The 25,038-nt window shown below is 43.5% G+C and overlaps 1 protein-coding gene across 3 annotated transcripts in view; it reads right to left on the bottom strand.

The window, feature by feature from the left end:
• Positions 1-1,297: 1,297 nt before the first annotated feature.
• ABTB3 (ankyrin repeat and BTB domain containing 3) overlaps positions 1,298-25,038 on the bottom strand; it is a 187,641-nt gene continuing 163,900 nt past the window's right edge. For all 3 annotated transcript variants that reach the window (XM_055710670.1, XM_055710671.1, XM_055710672.1), the window contains 6 exons: positions 21,091-21,196; positions 20,193-20,295; positions 18,393-18,474; positions 17,317-17,385; positions 14,136-14,249; positions 1,298-9,342 (listed from right to left, as the gene is read on the bottom strand). In XM_055710670.1, coding sequence (XP_055566645.1) covers positions 9,133-9,342; positions 14,136-14,249; positions 17,317-17,385; positions 18,393-18,474; positions 20,193-20,295; positions 21,091-21,196 — 684 coding nt within the window. In that variant the 3' untranslated portion in view covers positions 1,298-9,132. The remainder of the gene's footprint in view (positions 9,343-14,135; positions 14,250-17,316; positions 17,386-18,392; positions 18,475-20,192; positions 20,296-21,090; positions 21,197-25,038) is intronic.

The following is a 25,038-nucleotide window of genomic DNA, read 5'->3' as shown; positions in this document are numbered from 1 at the left end:
GCTCTTCTGTCTGTTCAGGATGCTCACTCTGGGATTTCCCCATTCAACTGTTGTTTTCAATGGTAAACATAAAGATACAAAACCAGCCAGCCCTTCAGAAGTGGATGACAGAGGAAGGATTGCTTCCCCATTTAAAAAGATCAAGACTGTGCTTTCTAATTACAGATACGCATTCGGCTTGGAAAGTGCGAGATGCGCAAAGACTTCAAAGCTGACATAGTATGAAAGAGAGATGGAAAACAGACCTAATCCACAGACTAGAAAAATCAATTAAAAGGCTTCCAGCAATTTTAATGGGGCAAATTTTATCATGCTTTCATGTTTGGTTTGTGAATGATGTTATAGTAGAATCTTAACTTGTATTTTTCCTAGAACATTCGTATATCCTTCATTTAACATGTAGATTACTTCTTGAACCTTGTATCAAATATTTATAAATGCTAAACTAGGTACAAAGTGAAACCCATTTGGGAAAGTGGAGCGGAGGGAGGTTTAGCAGCACTAACGGATATTGCATTAATGCTCAGCATCAAGGAAGGCTGACTGCCATTAACAAGAAATCTCATTACAAACATGATTTCACGCCTCATAACATATCTTGTAGATCTATTTACCGTCCAACACTCTCTCTAACATACAAACACATAAAGATGGACAGAAAATCTGAAGCATTGCGTATGCTTAACTTTTTCTTCCCAGTAAGTAACAACAACAGACACAACACCAAAAGCCACTAAGAAGCAGAAAACACAAAGCTCAGATGATATAGAACAAATTATTTTACAATGCTGCTTCTGTCCTCAATGACTTTAGATGCTTTCCAGACTTCAACCTAATCAAAAGCCTGCTCTAAAGACAACTAATGCACAAGTGGCATTACAACAAGCTTCAGATGAGCAGGACTAAAGAACAGTCTAGTAGCCCACCAGTTGCTGTAGGGGGTGGGTGGGGTGAGAGAATGTTGTATTACCTGTGGCTTTTTTCTGCTGCTTTTCATTATATTATGATGAAAAAATGCAGGTTCCAGATCTTGCTGCTGCGTGGCAGTTGGCAGAATGAAGAGAGCGTGGGGAAAAGAGCACTGACCTTATCTCGGGGCTGTAAACAGCTGAGATGCATTATTCAACCTTCCACATAATGTTGAGGAGATCAGTAGGAATGCCCTGCATTGCAGAGTGGGACTTACTTATTGTACGGATAATGCTCAGGAACCTCTATTCCCCATTGGTACAGCACATACAGCAGCCACAGCACTCAGAGAAATACAGACAGGAAGCAACATACTGGTCTAAATGTACCAACGAGACATAAGTCAAGTTCTTCTGGTATTAATTGGAATTTAGCCAGGATCATGAGGTCAAAAAGCTCTCAGATAGTTTCCTTCAGTCCTTGTATTCTTCAGTGGCTAAACATAAACTCACAACTCAAGGAAGACTGCACATTCCACCATGCCCCCAAATGGCACAATTAGTCGCTGGCTCAGTAACTGCAAGGCAAAAATCAGTTCCCAAGGTACCGAACCGACTGTCCCACATTCGTCTATCAGTGGTCTACCCAGGCCTGAGCAGGTTTAGCAGGGTATTTGATGAAGTGAATGCCTGGATGCTGGAGAAGCAGCTTTCCCTCTGATGAGGCTCCAGGGGCTTCCTGTGCTGCTTTCCTACCTTCTGCCCCGGTGAGGCACAGCCAGCGCTGGGGCACAGGGGGCTTTTGACTGTGCTCAGGAGCAAATTTCAGCCCACAGGTGTGCTGTAAGTTCTTTAAAAGCTACACAGAACAGAGAGAACCAGACTTTGGAGAGGCTCATTTGAATGCCTCTCACGCAGGAAGCTATAGCACAGTCAATTTATCCACTGCTGGGAAGGGGAAAGAGTAAGGCTGGACTCACTTGAACAAGTCCAGATGTTTTCAACCATGTTAATCTGTCCCTGCTAGAACATAAGAGGTGCTAAGGCTTTAACCTTAATTAATTAAAATGACCTCCTAACGCATTGGCTTTTTCTGAAGTGGGTGTCTTTTTTGTGTGTGTGTCTGAGCATCTCCATTTTCTAACGTGGCTTATTTTAAACCATGAATGATTTCTGATTGGGTATTTCAGAGCATTTTTTTCCCCTGTCTTTATTTGCTTTAGAAAGGCAGTAAGAAAGAAGATTGCCTCTCACTGCACAGGGCAAAGCCAAGTAATGGAAGCTCTAATGAAAACACAGCAGCAGAGACGATGGAAAGTGGAAAGACCAGTTAACTGCACAAAAAAGGGCTGAGGCAAATTCGCTCTTGCAGCTGCAGCTGTGAAGATATTTATAAGGACAAAGAAAAGCTACCAACTGCTAGAGCTCCATGGCCGTATGTGAGCAGTGGGACTGAGCAAACCCCGTGTGAGCACTGAAGAGACCAGAGCCAAACGGGCTGGTTGGGGATGCCAAGCAAGGGGTGGGAGATGGGGCTGCTCTTCCTCTCCCCCTGCCCTGTCTTCTACCCTCCCCTCCCCTTTGATTTCATGGAAACTCTGAGCTGGAGAACAAATGAAGCAGGAAACAGGGAACACTGTACCTCTGGAATCCAAGGCAAACATCTGGGGTTAGATACTCAAATTCTGGTACCTAATCCTCTTCACTTACTGAGTGAGGCCTCTTCACTAGCATGCCATCCAACACAGACAGGAACCTGCACCTAACCCAAGCATGCCCATTTGCACAGTGTCAACACCTCTGCAGGATGAAAGAACAAACCTGTAAGCCCAAAGGAGGATGAAAAATGCCTCTCCAAAGCAAAACAAACACCGAAATTGCCACTCTGGTACATCAGATGGACAGTTTTAGTAAACTAAACAACACAGCTTGCAAACCACAAGATTTTTGTAGAACTTAACCTACCCAACCAACACAACCTCTCTTGTAAGTTGCTGCCATGTCTCCTGGGCATTTTAGTGACAAGCAGTCCAAGCAAAGCACAAAAGCAACATCTACCAAGACTACTGACTCAAGAATGTGAGATACCACAATTTGAGCTCTTTGCATGCACCTAAGACAAATATGCACTAGGCCACCCATGGCTGTTCCACGCACTAAGTCTTGAACCAAGCTGAAAGAATGACAGTTTAATGGCAACAAAAAGAAATTGAGTACCCCCTGCTATCCACGCTGAGCTTGCTTCCCCAGTTCTTAGGCTCAGTGAAGGCAGCTGACAAATGCCCATTAGCTTCTGTGGGGTTCCAGGTTTCCCTTCTGCTTTGGGCACGCATTTGTAATGTTCTCAGCAGCGGTTTGATTGAACTCACAGATCATTGACTCACAGCTGAAGACTCGGCTTGGCTATTTTTTGCCCTTGGAAGCCAGTTGTAAATGGCAGGTCAGGTGCAGTTGTACTGAAATGTGATGATCTGGTCAGTGGGCAGCCTTGGCCTTCACTCACTGAAGAGAACAGATCTTACCTCAAATAAATTACAAGTTAAAAATAACAGAACATTGATTTTGTTATAAATGTAGGGAAAATGTGATTGGAAGTGCTGTGAGTTAGAGATATAAATGTTGTGTTTATAGGCAGACATCAAAAATCAGCAATGTTCTCGTCTATGGGGTTTCAGATATGATTTGAGTGCTAATTCAAGGCTAACTTTCTGCAAGCTAGTTTATTAAATATTAGGACAAATCCTAAGCAGCTTTTTTAATGCTTAGACATTTCAACATCTCTGAGCCAGAGGATGAAAGCAACATCAGGCCCTTCATTTCTGTAAAGCACTTGCAGAGCCTCACATGAAAGACAATTTGTCAAACAAACTAACTTCAAGTCTTTAAGTAACTGTCGTTCATAGAAAAAAATAATTATTCACTGACTTCAGAGGCAGCTTTAGTGAATGCAGGATGCCGTCTTTCAGCAATATTTTTAAGACAGAGCCAGCTCCTGAAGGACACCGAATACCTGCAACTGACAAGTTCTAGAGGGTCTCAGCCTCTCCTAGGATTTAACCTATAGACAAGAGTACTGGCAATGTTTTTTTCTCTAGCATGGCCTGAGCCTTGCCTTAAGTATGTGGATGTGTGACTTTACCACTTGTATTTTTCTGGAACATAAAACCCCCTCTTAAACAGGGTCCCGCATGCCTGAGTCCCCACAGATCTAAGCTGCATTGCATGCTGTTAACAGAACCCTCCTCTTGATTTTAGACTGGTACGGGCTGGGGAAAGAAGAGAAGCCCTTTCTTTTTTCTCACTGCACCACCTCAGAGCAGTTTATTTCAGTGCAAACCAAGGATTTTCCTTTTTCTTTTAACCTTCAAAGAGCAGCATATTGTGCTACACTGTTGAAACAAAACTAGAATTTCTGAAAGACCCCAGCACACCGCACACTGCAGCCCATCCAGGACTGTGCAACGTCTGGTATGAAGCCAGTGGATATTCCATACAAAAAGGCTCAGTGTCAAAAGCAGCATGTGGAGGATTCAGCAAGCAGCTCTCATTAGTGCCAATAGGAGCCTGGCTACTAAGCCTTCACACCTCTTTTAAAGATGTTTCCTCTGTCTTTAATAGACATTTGCACAAATCTACTCCGAAGCTGAGACCAAGCAGGCAAAAGTTTTAGCTGGGGAAAAAGTCTTAGCCGTTAAAAACCTGGCCCTTTTCCAGAACGGAGAGCATCTGGCTACCAGCTGTGTTTAGAGGACAGCAGGCATAAGGAATAGATCAGGGGAAAATCTGAGAAACAAGTAGACAGTGCTGAAATTTGTCATGAAAAGAATACCAGCCTTCCTCTGTGATGTCCAGAACCTTTGCCCTCCTACATTCCCCACCCTTTTCTCTTCCCAGCTCTCAAGCCAATTATGCGAAAATTGCCTATTCAGGAGAACACAGATGTCCTTTCTGGGCTTGGGAAGGGATCCAACAGGGCTCTAGAGTAAAAAAAACTGGGAAGTGTGGACACTGGCAGCACATGAGGCAAAGTGGAAATGGGAGGAAATTCCGGAAACTAAGGGAGGACCTTGCAGAGAGGCAAAAGGAAAGATCTGCCATGAGGAAGGGGCAGGATGCTTGTAAGTCCTCAAGTATTACAGCAGTGGATTATTATAAAAAAAGAAAGATGGAAAGGAACTGAAACAGCCCTTCACTCATTACAGGCTGTAAAGTTATGGTTAAAAAAAGAAAAAAGACAGGAAATCACAAGTTTTTCTATGGATGTTGTATTTTTTTCAATTTCACCTAGATGGGAGGCAGTATTTTCCCTCAAAATTTGTAAATTATTGCAACTCATACAAACAGTAAAGAACCAGAAGGCTTTTTGTTTTCTAAGATGATAATGCCAGCTCTAAAAAATGCTAATAAAACGCTCTGCTGGAAAGAGGCTTATCTGATAGGGATGATATTCATGTGCACCTACTGAAACTCACACTGCTTTTTAGATTAAATTGACAACAGAGCCCTTCCCCCTGTCAGCTCCAGATTAATGGAATGAAGAATCCATGCATGAAGCTATGTATAATAAAGCTTGGGAGATTATGGAACAGGCTAGAAGACAGGATCAAAATTGCAACTGATCTTGATGAAGTGGGGAAATTGCCCCGATTAAAGCAGAACAAATTTAATAAAGACAAGTTGAAAGTGTTATACTTTGGAAGGTATAGCAAACAAATGCACAAATAAAAATAGGAACTCCTGGGAAAGCAGCAGGAACTCACCCAGGAATTCTAACAGAAGACAGACTAGATCAAAGCCAGCCATGGGATGTTCTTGTAGAGAATATTCTGGGATATAGTTTCTGATACGTTCTACATAACATAAACCACAGGAGACAGTTACTCTGTGTTGCTTGTTAGTGCATAAAACCGCTGCTGGAGTACTGCTTTTTGGGGAAACTGGGGAGTCATGAGGGAAATGACAGCAAAAATAAAAGAGACCTAGAAAATACTAGTAAAAAAAAGAACTATGAAAGACTATACTAGTAAGGAAAGTATGATAATTCCTCTCATGCATAGAACAATCTCTTAAGAAGATCCTATAAGATCATCTGTTCTTCTTGTCAATCAGGGCTTGAAGAAAAAGTGCTTAATTCGCATTGAAGAAATTCCACATAGACTCTTAGGAAAACCTTCCAGTTACGAGGGTGGTGAAGATCATGGATCCCCGACATGGGATGTTTCAAGAGCCTGCAAGCTGTGCACTGTCTGGCATGGTTCAGCTAGACCTCACCCAGCCTCACAGCAGGAGAGGTGGGCTAAAATAGCAGTTTTCAGACTCTGGTCTGTGGATCCACAAAGGTCTGCTGGCTACTTCCAGGAGAAACAAATGCTAGGGTTACACAGGGGCTGGCTCTTCTGCTGGCAAAAGCGATGCGGGTCACAGGTCAAAACAGAATTGAACGTCATGATTCTTTCTTTTTTAAGGTTCCTTTCAGCTATACATCTATGACTTTGGGGTTACCAGCATTCTGAAGGGCAAAAGTTACACTTTTATAGCTGCAATCCCTTCCTTAACAGTTTTGAACTATCGTTTCTTGGGGCTTGTTCTCACCCGCCGTTTGCTAGACACCAGCAAAGCAGATCGCTGCCACGCTTTCTGATGTGCTCAGCCATCCAGCTTCACAATCCCCCGCAGGAGCGGCGGGACGCGCGAACACGCGGGCCAGTGCAGCTCTGCGGGCAGACTTGTGCAGCGCACGTTTGGAGGCAGCTGCGCTCTGTCCCTAGAGTGCCCAGACACGGTGACCGCTCAGTTCACGTACAGCCACCAAAGGACATATTAAGCCTTTTATCTCTGAAAAAAACCCAGTGAACATTACCACAGATACTCTCATCAGAAGAACAACTAGCACAGAGTTAACCCATGTTTCCTTCCTAATGAGTCCCTGGCAGGTTCCTACAAATGCTCAAAGGACTTCACCTTCCCCGGGCAGCCTGTGCACACAGGGCTCTACATGCCCTTACCAAAGCACAGTTAGTATTTGAGCTGGAAACAGGGGCATGACACCTGCGGCTATCGTTACAGCATTACATGCCAGACTGCCTATCCACCAGTCTACCTGTGGGCATGCTTCCCCAAAAAAGCTATTTTGCCTATGGATATACATGTATGCAACTCCTAATGACCTCGTTTGGCACTACACATGTACCCAAGGGAAGAATTTTAATATCACGATTATTGTTTGAAAAACTTTTCTATTTTAAACCATGAAGCTGTGGGGTGAGGTCTGCTCCTATTTAGCTATCACTGGCATGGAAGGATGGGTTCCCATGGATAAGGTGGAACACCAAACAGTAACAAGCACCCCTGTGTGTTGCTGTTGCATCAACCATGGTCTCACTTCTCTAACATCGCAACACTCACACCTAAGTCACCACTACCTAGATGTTCCAGACAACATCCTGTATGAACACGTACTCTGCAGAAAAAAAAGTCCAGTTGACTGACATGCTGCATCTCTGTGACATTAGTGGCAGTTTAAACATTTTTGTAATTTGTTGCAGATACTGTAAAGGCTTTAAAAGACCAAGCACACAGGAGGCTTTACACCTCAGAGTCATAAAACAGCTTCCTGCCGTGCCGATAACTAAAGCCAAAACTGTGTTCTCTGAGCGTGCCAAAAGCTATCAACATGGAAGAGCACCTGACGTAGATACATCAACAAAAGAACAAGAGGTTAACATGCACTGTCAAAATAAAACTTCTAAAATCTATGAACTGGGCACAGTTTCCGAACGGCATGCTACGAAATGAATATATTAATGTCACTTTGCCATGGAGAAGGCAACATCTTTGCCTACTTGCTGTGGTTTTCAGAGACAGAGCATCAGGAATGTTGTGGCATGTAGCAGATTTGTCTTGCTAACAATATGCTGCAAAAGAAAATAAGCTTTGACATTAAATCACACCCCCATCCCACCCCACCCAAACCTTGCATTGTAGATAACCTATACATTCTCAGGATACAGTGGGAAATCATTCTTTAGTACATATTTAATTATAATTTTAAAAAGTCTAACTCAGACACAATCTCTGGCCAGTAGCAAAGTATCGACACATGACCGAAGTAAAGACCTTCATTATCCCTTCACTGTAACAAACAGAAATCAGCATCTCAACAAGGGTCTCCAGGGGTATCGTATCACAACCAATCGCACCAAATAAAATAATATGCTGATTTCACAACTGAAGTTTGACAAGAAGTAACATTGCATTTGTCTTGGCGAAACGAAGCACAGATGTAACATTTCACAGGTACAGTTACCATGCAAATGCATGTTGAGTTTGTCATTGTTTTTAACCCCAAATCACGAGAAGCATGCAGTTCTCCTGCCCCCAAAACTACTGTATTAGAGATAGTCTGGGTAATGTACCTCTTTGGTGTAACCACAGCCTGTTAGGCAAGATTATACCACCCTAGGAAAGAATACAAGCAAAACTTGATCACATGTATGTTTACACAATGTACATTTTACCATTTAAAAAAACAAAACATGTTACATAGATTCTCAAACACAGCTCTGTCGAAAATGAAGTTTTAAGCTTAAGAAATAGTTTTTAAACTACAAGGCCACCCCATTATTTTTTATGAACAATTTAAAAAGTTCCCACCCCTAAAAATCTGCCAGTATATTTCCTCAGCTGTAACAGTCTTACCCACTCTCTAATACAGTTGATCTTTGCTTGACAGCAATAACAGTTCTTACATTTCTTAAATGCACAAGGTAATGGACTCTGGGATAGTTATAGTTCTTAAATATGTAACACTGGAACAAATCCGCCTTAAACGATTAATCGGTCAGTTTGGGTGTTCCCTGGCACCACCGCTCAGGCTGGAGCTTCTGCTGTTCACTGAAGCGAGTTCTGGCTTTTGTTGGCATCAAGCTCCATAACCACGTGTGTGTGTTCAGAATTTGAGTACGACAGTGATTCACTGGATACTCTTGTACCCTGTTTGCTCAAAAACACGAAGAAGCTTTGTTTTCTGTATTCCCTCATCCAAACGTGGCTGCAGCCCCAGTGCAGCACCTCTGGCCAACACAGAACTATTGGGATGCAAAGTAGAATTTTCTAATTTTTTTCTTTTTTGTAGTCATTTAAGCAACTGCAATGGGTTTAAGCAACTGCAACAGCAGACTTAACTTGCAGGGTCTTTATTAGAGGGTTACCATCTTCCTCAGCATTACACAATGGAGCCCTTTGAAGAAGACAAATGAATTGATTGAATCCTTGTGGCCAACGTCCTCTGTAAGTCCTGTAGTACATTTTGACCAGACGTTTCTCCATTCTTGTCATACAACAGCTGTTTGAAAGCTTCGTTTTCAATGAGGACCATCATATTTTTCAGAAAGTAGCCTTCACAATAGGAAGATAGTTCTGTGACTCCAAGAAACTACGAGAAGTGAAATCAGAGAAAAATAACCATTCTGATAAAACCCACTCAGCAAACACAGTGCATAAGAGCTGCACACAAACAAATACACAAGCTAAGCCTTTCAGACAGGCACAGTAATGCTTACAGGTGTACACACATGGAGAAGAAGGACTTAATCAAACAGTATTTTATGCTGATGATTCTGGTAAAAATTCTATGCTATAAGGCTCTGGTTGTTAAGGAAACAAACTTCCAGGGGCTGAGCTTTCCTCCCTTGGAAATTGGTGGGAGTTCTACCACAGAGTTCACCAGACCCATGATTTCATGCAAGAGGTTACACCCTAAAACTACAGGTTTGGGAAAACATACTACGGACCATTCCATGAATGCCATCCTTAGCCAGGATGGGACATACGAGTGCCATGGGACAGAAACCTGTCATGCAAAGTTTTATGCTTTGAGGAATCTCTGTAGGAGAAATGGAGGTTTGTAGAGCACATGGCTTGGGCTGTCAGTACCTCCCTTGCATCGGGCACTGTGTCAGGATAATAGGGCAGGGATACTGTAATGTGTGAGCAAACCTTAAACACATGAGTGAAAATGTATGAGCAAACCTTAAGTGACCTGTACTGGTTATTTGATGGGTGACCCATACTGGTCATCACCCACTGGCTAGATCCTGTGGTCATAAAAAGAGTATAGCTGTGATATTCCACTATAGGTGTAACTGCGAGCCACGCAAGTGTAGACAGCAGTGCTCAGCCTGTCCTCCTGCCCAAGAAAGACTGCTAGGTCCGGGCCCTGAGTAAAGCAGGAACCTTTGGCTGCAAGGTGCAGCCTGAAGGGCCAGAAGTGCTCGGGCATTTCAGAGCTTTGGGTGCAGTCTGGAACAACTACACAGCAGTGTCACCTACTACCACCTTATCACATTCAGAACTAAGAATGGAAATGGTTAATAAATAAACAAACAAAAAAAAAAAAAAAGAAAAAAGAAAAAAAACAGACTAGGACTAGGTAGGACCTGTCTTCCCAAGGACAATGAATGAATTTAACTTGATTTCAAACCATGCAAGTTTTCATCAGATTATGAACGCATTGTTTTGCAAGTGGATGTGACAGCATGTGAGTGAATCTGTATTCTTCTCTGAAACACCATTCATCCCCATTCATTACTTCAATATATTTGTGAGACTGAGGAAATAATGTACTTTTTCTGATTTGTTCTGAGGCCCAGATTGCAATCTATGCAAGTGCTGAGTGTTTTAGGCATGTATTTGAAAGTCCAAATGATTTTGTTGGGAGTTTGGGGGCATTCATGTAAAACACAACTGGAATCTAGTGGTAACTAATCAATCACCATTATAAATCCAATTTGCCCAATTACTTAATTTCTTTCTGGAAGTAAAGAACAGTGACAAAGGCTGTGACAAATGAAATCCTTAAAGTGATACTAATCAAATGACTACCTTTGATGTTGGGCCCAATGCTGTTTAGTATCTTTGTAAATGATCTGGATGATGCAATCAAGCATACTTTGATGAATTTTGGCAATGATACTAAACTGAGTGGGGAAGCAGACACTTCAGAAAGGAGAACCACCCTGCAGGAGGACCTCAATAGGCTGGAAGAGTGGGCTAACAAGAACCTTATCAAGTTCAACAAGGACAAGTGTAAGGTCTTGTACCTAGCAAAACATAATCCAGGAGTGCAGCACAGACTGGGATCTACCCAGCTAGGGAGTAGCTCTGTGGAGACAGACCTGGGGGTTCTGGTGGACAAGAAGCTCAATATGAGTGAATAGCGTGCTGCTGTGGCAAAGAAAGCCAACAGGATGCTGGGTTGCATCAATAAGGACATCACGAGCAGAGATGAAGTCATTATCCCACCCTATTCTGTGCTTGTGGGGCCACACACTTTGGTCCTCGCTACGCAAAAAGATGTGGACAGGCTGGAGAAGGTCTAGGGAAGGGCCATAAAGATGATCAAAGGACTGGGAAGCCTGCCATATGAGGAAAGGCTGACAGAACTGGGTTTGTTAGAGTCTTGAGAAAAGAAGGCTTAGGGAGACCTTAGCACCATGTTCCAGTATTTAAAGGGTGGCTACAAAGAAGATGGAGACTCCCTTTATACAAGGAATCATACGGGAAAGACAAAGGTCAATGGGTACAAGTTACTCCTGGGGAGATTCTGATTGGACACAAGAGAAAAATTTTTCATAGTGAGAAGAATCAGCCATTGGAATAATCCCCCCAGGGAAGTGGTGGATTCCACAAATCTGGACACTTTTAAGATTCAGCTGGACAGGGTGCTGGGTCATCTTGTCTAGACCATGCTTTTGCAAGAAAGGTTGAACCAGATGATCCTTGAGGTCCCTTCTTACCTGGTATTCCATGATTCTATGACTCTATGTTGCAATTTGAAGAATGGCAGGCCCACAGGGACACCACAGATGATTTTAATACTCTCAATTCAACTTTTGTAAATGTGACCAAATCCACATTGTCTCATCTTCCTACCAGTACTTCACCTCTTTAACCCAGGATCTCAACCTCTTGTTCCTACAGCTCCTTTTACACACCTCACCACCGTGCTAAATACTGTTCTACAACCTAGCCCCCCGCCCCCCAGATAGCTTTCCAAATCTGTGTTCACTTCATGCTATGCTTCCACCAAATCATATCTTTCAATCATGATGACAAAGGCCGTGCTCGGTGTATCTCTGGGCCAACCTGCTTGTACATCCCCCAATGGAAAGGCAGGTCTCATCATCCCCCGAGTTCCTGCAGGTGCAGCTGAGCTTACAAAGTAGCAAGGACTAGAAATGGTACCCACAACAGGAGCAAGTTACTGAAGACCTGCTCCTGGCTGATGTGGTGGTTCTTGGCTTCAGTGCCTGCTCACCTTATTCCCATCCTTACTGTGGTCTAACATGAGCTCCTTCTACACTTCAAAGAGCAACATGGAAAGGCAGATGGTTGGCTGGCAAGCTGTGCTTGAGCTTGCATGTAAGCTCCTTTGGCTCATCAGGACCATCTGGCCTCTTCTGCCACATACCATTATCGCGTATTCACAGAACAGACAAATGAAGCTACTGAGTGACGGAAGCACTCTGGGCAGAACAGTCTGTGCTCAGATTAATCACCTGCACATCACACAGACCAGGAGCAAAAAGATGGAGTGTCTTCTCTGAAGACAGCGTAATAGAGATGTATCTGAACTAGCTTTAAATGTGTGAGTTCAGGTCCTGGAAACCTTCTAGCTATAGCAGTATGAAGCTTAGCCCTGGTAATTTACTGGAAGCAGGGTAAATTAGCCCATGCAGAGCTCTAGGGTGATGTGGCTTAAGTAATTCCAGAAGTCAAGGTTTCATTCATAGCTAGCGTGGTTATCTGTAATGTACTACCCATGTCAGTGCAAACAGGACCCTGGCCTTAAAAGCCTCTCAAATACACCATTTCCACGGCCTCTGTTGGGAGAGGTAGGCACAAAAAACTTGCAGGCTTGGGGCCCTTACAGGTAAACAAGGAGCTGGATTTAGCCACTGTGTTTGTTCAGTTCCAGCATCAGCAGTGTACAAGTCCCTCAGACAGGTCTAAAACTCCATGTAAGAAATTTCTTCAAACAGGACGAAGCCACATTTCACAATTCAAAGAAAACATGTGATTTTAAAACAAAATTATTCATTTTACTTTTAGTAACAGTAATACAAATTGAGAAGTTCCCACACGAGCTACAAGATAAATCAAGTGTTTTTCAAAACATTCCTGCACAGCTGATTTTTTTTTGCTATTACAATAAACGGACCTGCAGATATACCCTATTTCTTATTCATTTTATAGGTGGACCTTTATGCTATTTCAAACACTGATTGCACGTTATCTGTACATCAAGACCTAACATTACTACTCTCTGTAGGAAATACCTGATGATGGGAACGGAGGTCAGATCTGCAGGGGTTTGGAGCAATCTGCGGTATTACCCTGTTCAATCAAACCTCCATGTCACACTGCACCATTTAATCTTTTGTATAACCATGTAAGTTATAGAAAAAAACATCTAAGGAATGCTTTAAAATATTTCATTGCAACTATTTGTATACCATTTCAGTCTTCCAAATGAAAGTCTAACTACTAAGCACACAAGAGGAGGAGAAAAACTGAAACTAATCAATGTGGCAACCACCTCCATCAATGAGCAAAAATAGGTTTTCTAGGTCAAAAAATTCCATGCTTTTATGCCTAATGGCTTAGGCCCCCTCACAAGCTAAGTAAATAATTTGATTCCAATAAGAAGCTGCAAATCTCTCCTCTCCCAAGACATAAAATTCTCATTACCGTCCTTGCACAGCTCCGAGACGTTGCACTTTGCCATATATATTGACAAACTGTCATCAGCATTGAGTGTATCACCCCAGTGGGCTTCAGGTGGGAAGAAAACGGGAAACTGCAATGGGAAAATGCAGCTTGGAAGGTGAAAGAGAGGTGTCTTATTCACTTAGGTGATTCCTGTTGAATAACTCAGCAGTTTGGGTTGCCATGATAAGGGATAGGTCTGCCACACAGTGGTACACTCATTGAGTTTGAACAACTTAGGGGGTGAGAAGTTGCCACCGATGCTCTTACTCTACGTGATTTAGGACTGTCACTATGCTAGGTAGCCATCAGCCATTCAGTCCCAATAAACGAATGACAAATCTTAAATATGTAACAAATGTACTAAGCATATGATATATGTATCACTACTTATTGTAAAACTGACTTACGAGTATGATGACAGACACATAACATGCAAGCATATGTGGTTATTTTTACCTTGGCATGATTATAAATATCCACGCAGTTTTCTGTATTAATGCTTTTTGCACAAATGATCTCACAGTGTCGTTGTAAAGCTTCAAGCTGGAAAAATTTAGCAGCAGAGAGAAGCTAAAAAAAAATAATAAAAAAAAAAAGCAAGGAAAAAAGTCAAAACTGCTGAGTGATACAGAATCAGAGTTTGCTTCTTTACTGTTTCATTTTTTTTTTCTCTGCCCCTGCTTCAGTTAGTGTGAAAGTACTGACAGTCACAATGAGAAGATCACTTGATTGCTTCAACTCTTTGTAGTCCCCTCTGGATGACACTGTGGGAAGCTGTACAGACAGACCGCTATGGGCTGCTCAGATCCACATGCTGGCTTTGGAATGGGGGGTGTGTGAGAGAGAGAAAAAGGAAATGGCAGCCTGGAAAGTCTTTGGTCACTTTGCAAACATGACTCTGCAAGGAGAGATCTGCAATTACATTCCAGAAAAAAAGGGTTCTGGTTCAGCTGTTCCCCAAGCTCTGGCTGAATCGAGCACCTGGGCTGGACATAGGGATGTCAGCAGAAGGGCCAGGACCAAGAACCAGATGATGACCATCCTGGGCAGTCTTAAAAATCTAGAGAGGCACTAAACCTCAAACCTAATAGCTCAGCAGGCTCGAGGAAATGGAATCAGATCTCTATATGCTCCTTGCTCTAGCTGGTGAGCAGCAGTAAGGTCACGTATAGGCCAAGGGCACTGAAACACTGGCTTCATGTTACTTCAAGGAGCGGGTGCACGGCAGGATACAATGCAAAAGCACTGCCAAGTTAACACTCATGTTAGTGTCGTGTCTGTATCGCTGCATGGCTCTCCTGCCATCAGGACTCAAGCCAACTTCTCGCTTTGGCCCTGCACCCACCCTATGGATATACTGCCCGGACTGGCGCTGCCTTGGGATCTCTGCATGCCACTGTACACTGTGACCTGAAGCCTGTGGAGGGAAAACTACTTAAATTCTGAGTTCTCCAAATGATTTCAGTGGTGCTAAGATCTCCCCTATTGCTCCCTTTCTGTCCTTTTGCAGTAGAGAAGAAGAATTTAATTTTCTGTCTTTCTGTGGTAGGTCATTGCCTCTGGCTCTCTCCCTCTGGCTTAGGAAGCAGGTTGGGGTTCTTCATTGCTTGACACCTTGCTCTAACCCAGCCAGGTCTCTTAGGCCAAGCTGTTCAGGTGTTTAGGCATTTACATGGCCCTTACTATCTAGGACTGCATGACAAAAAGCTACCCTGTGAACCCCAAAAGAGCTCTCACGCTGCTAGGTAAAAGCGCTGAGGAACAAACCCCTGAAACTTCCATGACATTATTCTGACTTCTCCTATGCAGTCGCTCAAGCTCTGTTTTAAGCCCATAAATAAATTCAAGTGCTAGAAATCTGCAGTGCTGATGTGATAGCAGCCAGCTGGCCCCAATTATGAATTGCAGCAAAGATTTCTGTGGAGTATTTCTGGTGCTTCTTGTTATCATATTTGTAATAAGGCAAGTTGCTAAATGGAGTTTTGAAAGATAAAGCCAAATCCTATTCCAGCTGCCTCTGTGGCTCAAGCAGTCACGTGCTGGTTTGTAATTATTTTAAACTGTGAGGAACCGTGGCCAGATCTGTTATCAACAGATCAATCAATCAGTCATACAGTCTTGAGTCACAGAAGTTTTGAGATGTCACAAAAGTAGAGGAAGCAGTCAGCTGAACTGCAGCACAGGCTTTTTAACAGTCTAGGTGACAACACATGCATTTCTATAAAGCATTGCACTGCCTAGTCTAAGACTCCTTATTTCAGAAAAGGTTAGAAATTCAGGAGCTTCTTTCAAAACTACGAGTGAAATAGAGAATCAGTGACCTTTTCCTGTAAAGCTCAGAAAGTCCATGTGGGTATGCTTAGTTAGAAATCCACCAGCTGCGCTGGAGAGGGATAATTTCAGTCTTCACCAGTTCCATCCTCTGGCTACCAGCAGGGTTGGTACATATGTCCCTGTATCCATCAGAATTGATACACCCTGGCCACTTGCATCCCAAAGAAGAGTCGCTCCCAGTTTCTGGTTAGCAGTACTTTTGTAAATGCCAAGGCTCACATGGATGCCCCAGACATGAGTGTCATAGGGACAGACCAACTAATGTAGGCAAGAATAAAACATCATGGTGGCAGACTATAATCTGTACACTGATGGTTATCAGCTATTTAAGTTGCTCTGATTTTACTATTTACTGTCCTGCATTCTTTTTGGCTGCCATAATTTGGTGACTGTCAACAGGAAAACTCCCTGAACCATTGTCAAGAATTTGCTCAGTATCTCTTAGTTCTATATAGTTGTTGGTGGTAGCCTGATCATAGCGGGCAACAACAGCACACAGTATTTGGAAGAGGGTACAGGCTGTGGATGTGTGGCTACACTGAAGGCTCAGCCAGCTCCAGCTGACGTGGTTTAGCTTTCACAAATGGGCACAACGGCACTGGAGGTTTTACATCCAGTGAGAAGGGGGCAAAGAAGTCTCTATATGTCAGGGAGAAGCCTAAGGTTTTATTCAGAAAACTTGACAGTCACATACTTGAAATTAAACTGAACTGTGATTCCAGTAGGATTTCTCGCATGCTTAAATCCACGTACAGGCCCAAGAATTCTCCCGAGCGAAGAACCAAACCGGATGCCTTTACACTGCTGAGATAGGTGTGGACATGTAAGCCTGAGCTAATAAACCAAAAGTGAGAGCGTGGCAGAGGGAAGCTGACCAGCCCAGCTGGAGCAGAGCATCTTGCCTATAAGGCTGAGAGAGAGAAAGGATGGTATGCTACGCTGCTGGAGTTGCTTCCAGATTTTGGTAATAGCAGCTTTGCATTTCCTTGGAAGAGCCTCTCAAAGCATCTAACTAGATATTTTTATTTCAGATACTTTTTTTGCTTGATGATCATAATTTTTCTACTCCTTCTTCTCTGACAATCAGCATCATACTGGCAGAAGTAACCACAACCCACAACTGGCAGAGAAGGAGATAAAAGTGTCTCCCGCAGGACTGCAGACAGTCTGAGCACTCCAGGTGAGGCACTGCTGGCTCTTACAGGAGTGTTCATGTCTTGCCCAATGGCCACGTGCCCTTGGGTGAATGGTACACAGATCACTTAGCATTGCTCCTGCTGCAATTAAGATAAATGTCTCTTACCTCCATGATTTCATTATTTTTAATCAGGAGTGACTCTGCACCTCCATAATAAAGATACTGCATAACCAGCTGTAATAAAACAAAGGGAGTGTTTATAAAAAGCAATCCAAGACATCAGGGAACAGAAGGTGATGTAAAGGTTTCAGGCAATACCCAAGGCTCTCAGATACCACCAAGGATTTGTAGGTAAAACTGGCCCAATCCTCTTGATCTCAAGCTGTATTTGGTTACTCTCTCTCTCTCTCTCTCTCTCTCTCTGCACAGTTCAATGTTACCTTCTTACAGGTAGTCTAGCATCTTAATGCTCACCAGCCACATTGTCCAGACTTTCTGGTGAGCTCCAAACAGTTTGCAAGAAGCTGATTAACTCACTCTGAATTTTCAGTGTATTTCTCAGTATGTTAAGTACATCTTGATTCAGGAAAATATAGCATATATAATGGTTATTCCCTTATTCCTTCCCTGGCAATGGCATCCCCACCTTCACCCAGCTGTGTGTGGGCATGCATGGATAATGAGAAAGAGTGGGGGAGGCTCTGCACTGTGATAGGAGCCAGCTAAGATCCCTCTGCAGTGAGCTTCCAGCAAGCCTAAAGTTACTGTAGGCAGCTGGGAATTATCTGCAGCGGTAACAGTCAATACATGGAACTGTCTCAGCTCTGACTCAAATAGAGGGAAGCATATACATGTATATGCTACAGATAGAGAAAGCAAGGTCTGTTTTTCATGGCAAAAAATTGATTGAACAATACTGTTAAGGAAGGGAATGAACTGTGTCTTTTCCAAGCCTGTCCATTAAAAACAGAAAGAGCTAACAAGATAAAAAAGAATCAAGTGCTTTACCTTGACATGCACTGTTTGTCTGCGTAGCTCATATAAGTGAAATGCATGCTATTGTGTCTGGTCGGGCAATCAATAGCACTCTGCAGCTTAGTGTATGAATGGAGATGAAGCCTGTGCTCATGAAACCACTACTCTGAGCTACGTGCTTATCAAATACATACATACTAATCTGGATAGGGCATGATGTTCCTATTACATGTTCCATTCAAATTTGACATGAGAACTGACTTTACCTGAAAGATGGGGTACTTCACATAGTTGATCTCAATACAAGTACTATCAGATGAGGGCTTGCTAGACAGCAATGCTTTAAACCTAAATAAAAAGGAGCAAGATTGAAATACCAGCCCAATTACCTCTGTGAAGAAGTACGGTAAAGTGGAAGGACAGCACCAGCTCTTACAAAAACAGTACACTTGAAATGAATGGATTTGTCACCAAAAAGCATCAAGATTTAGACACTGACATAAAGTGCAATAAGCCTCTCTTTTAGGAGATTTCAATTTGCCATTTTGGAAAAATACGTCTAATATCACAGTGGAACAAAATGTACATATGAAATTCAGAGTCTGTAATGATGCATATAACAAAACCAAAATATATTTTTTTCTTGAAGGCACCATGACTTTTTAGGAAGATTTAACACATTTAAAAACTGCACATCTTCTTTTTTGAAGGAGATAAATTTTGGCCTATGTCCATTATGCTGCTTTAAAAAAATGATTTGGAACAAAATATTAAAACAACTACACTAAGACTTTTAATGCTTCTATGCAAGCTCAATACAACTGTGTAAGATGAGGCAGGAGAGAAAACTGGATAGGTTGCTGTTCTTTGATTATCAAAACCCGAAATTCAGGCACAATTTTCAGTAAAAACTCTACATTTTTAGTTAATAATTGCAGACTTACATGAGATGTAAACATATGTAGCAACCTATTTCTCAAACCCAGGTATTCCCATTCAATTAGAAGGCAAAAATGGGAAATGCGCTGTTGGATACATCTGCCCCTGTACTTCCTCTGTTTGGTAATTCATCTGACCTTCCAGCGGCAGTGCGAAGCTTGGCTTATCTATCAAGACCAGCATATGCTGGATGGTAACCTTTTCCATACCACGACTGCATCTTGTTAATTAAAATATGGACAACAACTGATTTCCTTTCACTAGTGTCAAGTTCTATTATGAACACAATTTAGTAGGTTTAAAGCTGGAGTTTGGAACATGTTTGTACCTCTACTAATAAGCTCAAAACCAAAATACCCATTTTTTTAATTGAAAGCAGGGTCAGATACTGCAGTTGCTTTATGCAAATCTCTTTACTCTGTGCTGTGGGTTGGCAGCATGACTAGCATCAGTTCCCACATTGCTCAAACTACTCAAACTCAGTGGCCTGCCCTTGCCACATCTTGAAATAAGCTCTTACGGACAGCCAGATGAATTTGTTTAAAAGTACACCTTTAATTATAAAGCTGCATAAAATTAAGGTTTGTGAGCAACTTTAAGGTTGGGTTGAGCTGGGTAACCCATGTCCAGCCTTCTGAGCACAGGGAACAGACTATAAATACTTCCTTTTGATACAGTATGATACATTTTGTAGTTATTTAGTTTTATTTAAAAAATGTCAAATGAATTGTGTGATAGTAGCTTGTTTTTCCTGGAGACCGCATACAAAGGCAAACAATTATTAAGAATCAAAATATTGAGACTCTTCTATGATTAAGAGCTGGACACAGCAATGAGCTCCATGCAAACATGCCTCAGTGGAATGAAATCAGATGCATGGCCAGAAGCATGGAGCATTTACTGGGTGGGAATCTAGTGATGGGAGCATTTGTCAAACGTCCTGCAGATCAACCAGAAACAAGTTGTTGAGATGTTCTGCTTAGTGAAAACTTGAAGACTGGGCCACTAGCCCTCAAAGAATCTTAATAGCAGCCAAAGGGGTGGGGGGGGTGGGGGTAGGGAGGGGAGCAAAACCACAAAATCAAGTTCTATTTTTGTTAAAGATCAGAAATGTCTCTATATTTTACCTTGGTGATGCAGTAAATAGCAATACTCTATGTGCATAAAATGGTCTTCCTTCCACCAGAAACGTAACATCTGACATCTCTTTGTTGTTAAGAAAATGAGGATCTAGAATCACAAAAAGAAGGAAAAAAACCCCAGTAACTTTGGTTTGGAAGACATGATGAACATACAGAATATCTTCCTGTTTTGACAAAAGAAGACAATAGTGTAAAAGGGTATTCTTTTTAATGAGTAAAGCCCATAAAACTATTTTGGACAGCCTGAGACAGAAGCCCCTTAGACAGCCACGTGGAGTTCAGATGAAGGGAATTCAAAGCTTTGAAGTCCGTGACGACCTTTGCTGAGATGACAGCCAGCTGTCCCTACCATACAGAGCTGGCACAGCCTCTCGGCTCTGCTACCCAAAGCAAACTGCAGCTGAACAGATGCTGGAGGGTCATATATACCCTATGATGCCCCTCTCCCTGCACAGGGAAGTCCTCATGCCAAGTGGAAGAGGGAAAATTACTGGGGTCTTCTCTCAGTCATGTTACAACTACTCAGGCTCTGTCAGCAGGGCTGGAAGAACTGTGCCACTGTAGCGTCACCCACAGCCAGCTACAGCGGTCTGAGATGCAGACAGATGTTTGGCCCCGGGCCCCAGCCCTGGAACCCAGCCCAATATCAGCAACACAGACAAATCTTTGCAGATTTACAGTTCCACTCTAATGCACCTGATGTTCCTCCTGATTCCAACAGGAGTTTCACGTCAGGCTGAGTTTGGGACCCTTCCTTTTTCTAGTTCTGCCTTTCAAATCCAAGCTTTTCTCTGCCTCATGCTCCCCCAAGCACCCAGCCAGAGATGTAGACTTCCCACAACCCTCTTTGGAGAACCAACAAGTATCTTCAAGTCACACTTACCAAGGCGAGAGGTCTGCTTCCGCTTAATTTCAACGAGCTTTGGAATAGGGTAGGGTCCATAGCAATGAGTGAAAATAACAGAGAGCTGCTGGCTGATCACTTCATTCTAAGCAGAAGAAAACAAATATATGCAATGTAAGCTTAGTATGCAAGGTAAGATCAGTATGCAAAGGAGATGTTATGTTGTTCTGAAGAGCTGCCTGTTTTGAAGGTGAAGAATATGATTGCTGAAGCTTTATTAAAAATCAGAGCTTAGGATTATCAGTATTTGTTAGAAACCGCAATTCTCATTTACTCGCTTGCCATGTCTCCTGTAGGAATCAGTTAAAACAAAAAGTCCTTCTCTTGGACCAGAGGTCTTCTTTCCCAACAAACTCCAGCCCCTGTCCCCTCTGTAGAAACAAAGCTACTTTACAATAGACATTTAATTTCATTTGCACACTTACTGTACCGGAAAATGACTTTTTGTTGCTTTTTGAAAAATCGTCATCAGTCATGTTTTAGAAAACCAGAGCTACAAACAGATGTAGCTGCACAGCCTGCATGCATTTCTAAGTGCAACAGTCTCACAAACAGACCCTCCCTTACAGAGTGACTGAAGCATCACAGTCTGCCACTGATTCTCCTCATCCAATCCCATATTTCATGAATGTGCTCTCACACTGCTGGCACTGGCCTGGGCATCACTGTCCTGAGGAAGCCACCAGACCTTCACAGAACCAGGTCTGGTCCATGGCCTTACCCAGACTCTGGGGCTGAGGCACACACAAGACACCTCCCTAAGCGCCTAAGCAACTTGCATCTTCATATGCCTAAGCTGCAAGGGTAGTGAAATGGATTTAGTGCTTAACTACCCAAGTCATAGCCAAAAGCAAGATTAAAAATCTTTGGCACATTTTATCATATGCTTTGGTGGTAACTGGAGCAGGTCTAGCCAACTTCAGTGGTACCACATCTTTTAACTACCCTCTTGGTTGGTGATTCCCTTCCACAACAGGAAGCTGTGACGAGATGAGGCACTTAGACATGAGAGGGTCCAAGGCCAAGGAGATTTGCAGGTAAGGAACAAGAAATTTCTTAATGTGAAAATTTGAAGATTGTAGATGTTACACTAAAAATACATCCAGGCTTACAGGGCAGGAATTGAAGCTTTCCTTTCTGTGAGCACATTTCAGCTCAGATCTAACAGCAACGCTCCTTAAGTCCCAGGAGGGATGGGGAGGAGTGGCAGAGATCCTGTAATGACTCCCGTACTGAATCTAATCAAACGGGGGGAAACGGTTGAGCTGTGCCCTCACAGGCACATGCTGATGTCAAAGGAAACTACATGCGCTTGCCCGCAGGCAGGAGTTGGCTCCTATTACTACGTCACATGTAGCACTGAGAGGAATGCTAAGATAAGAGAAATCCTGATACAAAGAGACACCTTTTAGCGGAGTGCAGCAGGAACTAGCCCTCGGAGAGGGGCTCGCTGCTGTGGCTCTGAGACAAGGAGGACGTTTCACACCGCGAGCATCCCTGTTCAGCATCTTCCAGCCAGAGCTCTGCAAAGTGCTTCACAAAGGCAGTGAATCACAGGGCGCAAAGAAAAGGAAGATTTAAGGCCAGATTTAAAGAAGGAAGTGACTCAACTGCCGGGAGGGCTGGGGGGAGAGCTCTAGACAGACAGGGCAGAAAGAGCAATTGCTTCTCTGCTCGGAAGGGCTGTGCCGAAGCGCTGCAGCCGACTGAGTCAGCCAGGGAGGAGCACGTCTGGGGGGACACTGATTACCAGCAGGGCAGCTCCCAGTTGGATCCAGCAGATGCTAAGAAGTCAGTAAATACAATGGAGGATGGGGATAATTCCGTGGTTCCAAGCAGAGGGAAGCAGAGAGAAGAGAGGTGCAATTGGAAGAGCAATGCTCACCTTTACCTGCAGTGAATGAAAGCAGAGTAACTGCACAAAGAGGATAGCAACCAGCAGCTCCCTCTTGAATCTGCTGGGGGGCACAGGTCCTGTCTATGCCACTGAGGTCACAGCTGTGCCTGGGCAATAGCTTTTAAAAACACACATAAGCATCGATAAAGACAATGCATCTCCTCCTTCCAGGGTGCCTGTGGGAATGTGCTGATGGAAAATCTGGGTATTGACCTCCCAGTGCATTGTTAGCAGCTGGAGGTCTCACCAGTCCAAGGCATAGCACCACATACCAGGACATCCAGGTGCACTGAGAGGAGGAAGAGGCCAAAGCCAGTCACACAGGTGGGAAAAGAGGATCCCTGATCATAACTCCAACCAGCGTGATGAACAGGTCACACACGTGAACAAGCCCATGGCAGCCTGCCTACACTGGCAAGGCGCTGCCAGCTCCCTGGGTCACCAACAGGGCACAAACCCTGCGGTGTGCAGATACAAGCTCATTATAAAGCCACCTTGCCACTGACTGCCCACAAGCTCATGAAAAACCTGATGTAAACTAAACTCTACTTGGCTCAAGATGTGATATATTCACATGAGAGATGCTTAAAAACCCTGAGACACAGAACAGAGATGGGACAAAGAGAAAAGAGACCGAATGATCGGCACATCAGAGAAAGCAGGGCCACCAGACAGACAGATGCACTGTGGAGCTTCAGACCTCCAGCGCAGGACACTGATCTCATTTGGCAGAGAGGAGGTTGCAGACCTTTGGCTTCTGTCGATAACATTAAATACAACGCTGCCACCGAAAGGCCAAAAAAATGTGCTCCACTAGAAAGCTGAAGCACATGCTCAATTAGGATCATCGCTAACAAACAGTTTTCTCCCCAAGACACCGGGAGGGGAGCAGTGAGCTCTTACAGCACAGCAAGCTCGCTTTCCATACCATGCTGCACACAGCCAAGCTCACTGGGCTGTGGCCCTGGATCTGCTGCCCACAGAGCCTCTGCTGCTTTTACCAATAAACCAGGCAGAAAGAGGCAGCAAAGAGGAGACAGAAAAGGGGTGCTTTGACTGCAAGTGGATGGCTGGGGAAAAAAATAGGTTTTTTAAGCCAAATGCTGCTCTTGGAGCAGGCTGAGCTGGGCTGCCTGTGAAGGAACTGGGAACAACTGCAAGAGTTCATGACCTGGGGCACCAGCATTGCTCTGGCAAGGAGGAGGACATGTCCAGCCTGTTGAACCTTCCTCTTCACACAGTGCCCACACTGTGAAGCTCAGAAGCTGCCCTGGTTACCACATCCATTACAGTTATGCACCAAGCTAGATAATTCTTCCCCATTTATCCTATTGCCCTATCAGCTGACTGTGAAAGAACAGCTGTAACAGCTTGCTGTAGCGGTTGTGGGTGGCGATATTAACACTGGAAGAGAAAACCGAAGTTTGTTTTCTTGCTACAGCTTGATGTTCGAAAACATTGTGCCAGGATGTGCGAAGCTGAGATCTGGAGTGAGGCCAGCTTTCCTTCAGACATGGGCGTTCATCTGCAGTCAAAGGGAGCCAATGCTCATCATCTACTGTGGGAGGAGGAAGAAAGCTTGGCATAGGATATAATAAAAATATTTACTCAACCATGGGGTAGTTTACAGATAGGCAAGAGGGAATGGGGAACAACAGTGACTCTTCTGAGGAACACAGTGCTTCCAGCAGAGAGTTGGTTGGTGAGCAAGCAACTTTGCTTTGTAGATACAAGCCGTCTCCTGACTTAAAAGCATTCTTCAGCAGAGATCTAAAGGAATTCCCCACCCCTGGTGAATGCACTTGAACTGTGAGGGGAATTCATAAATTCTTTTGAAGCAAAGCTGAAGGTTTTCAAGTTGCTGGACCAGAGATGACTAGTTGATTGATCTGAAAAGAGGCGAAGCTATGTGGGGAGTGCAGGGGTATTTTTTCCTGAATGTCTGCCTGATGAAGGTCTGTGGCAGGACTCAGGAAAGGCTCCTCCAAACTTCAGCACACACCCTGGGAGAGCTTGCTCCATTCCAGCTT

The sequence above is a fragment of the Falco cherrug genome, chromosome 5, assembly GCF_023634085.1.
Source record: "Falco cherrug isolate bFalChe1 chromosome 5, bFalChe1.pri, whole genome shotgun sequence".
NCBI classification, from domain to species: domain Eukaryota; kingdom Metazoa; phylum Chordata; class Aves; order Falconiformes; family Falconidae; genus Falco; species Falco cherrug.
Note: the sequence above shows the minus strand (reverse complement) of the source record. Positions and strands in the feature narration are given on the sequence as shown.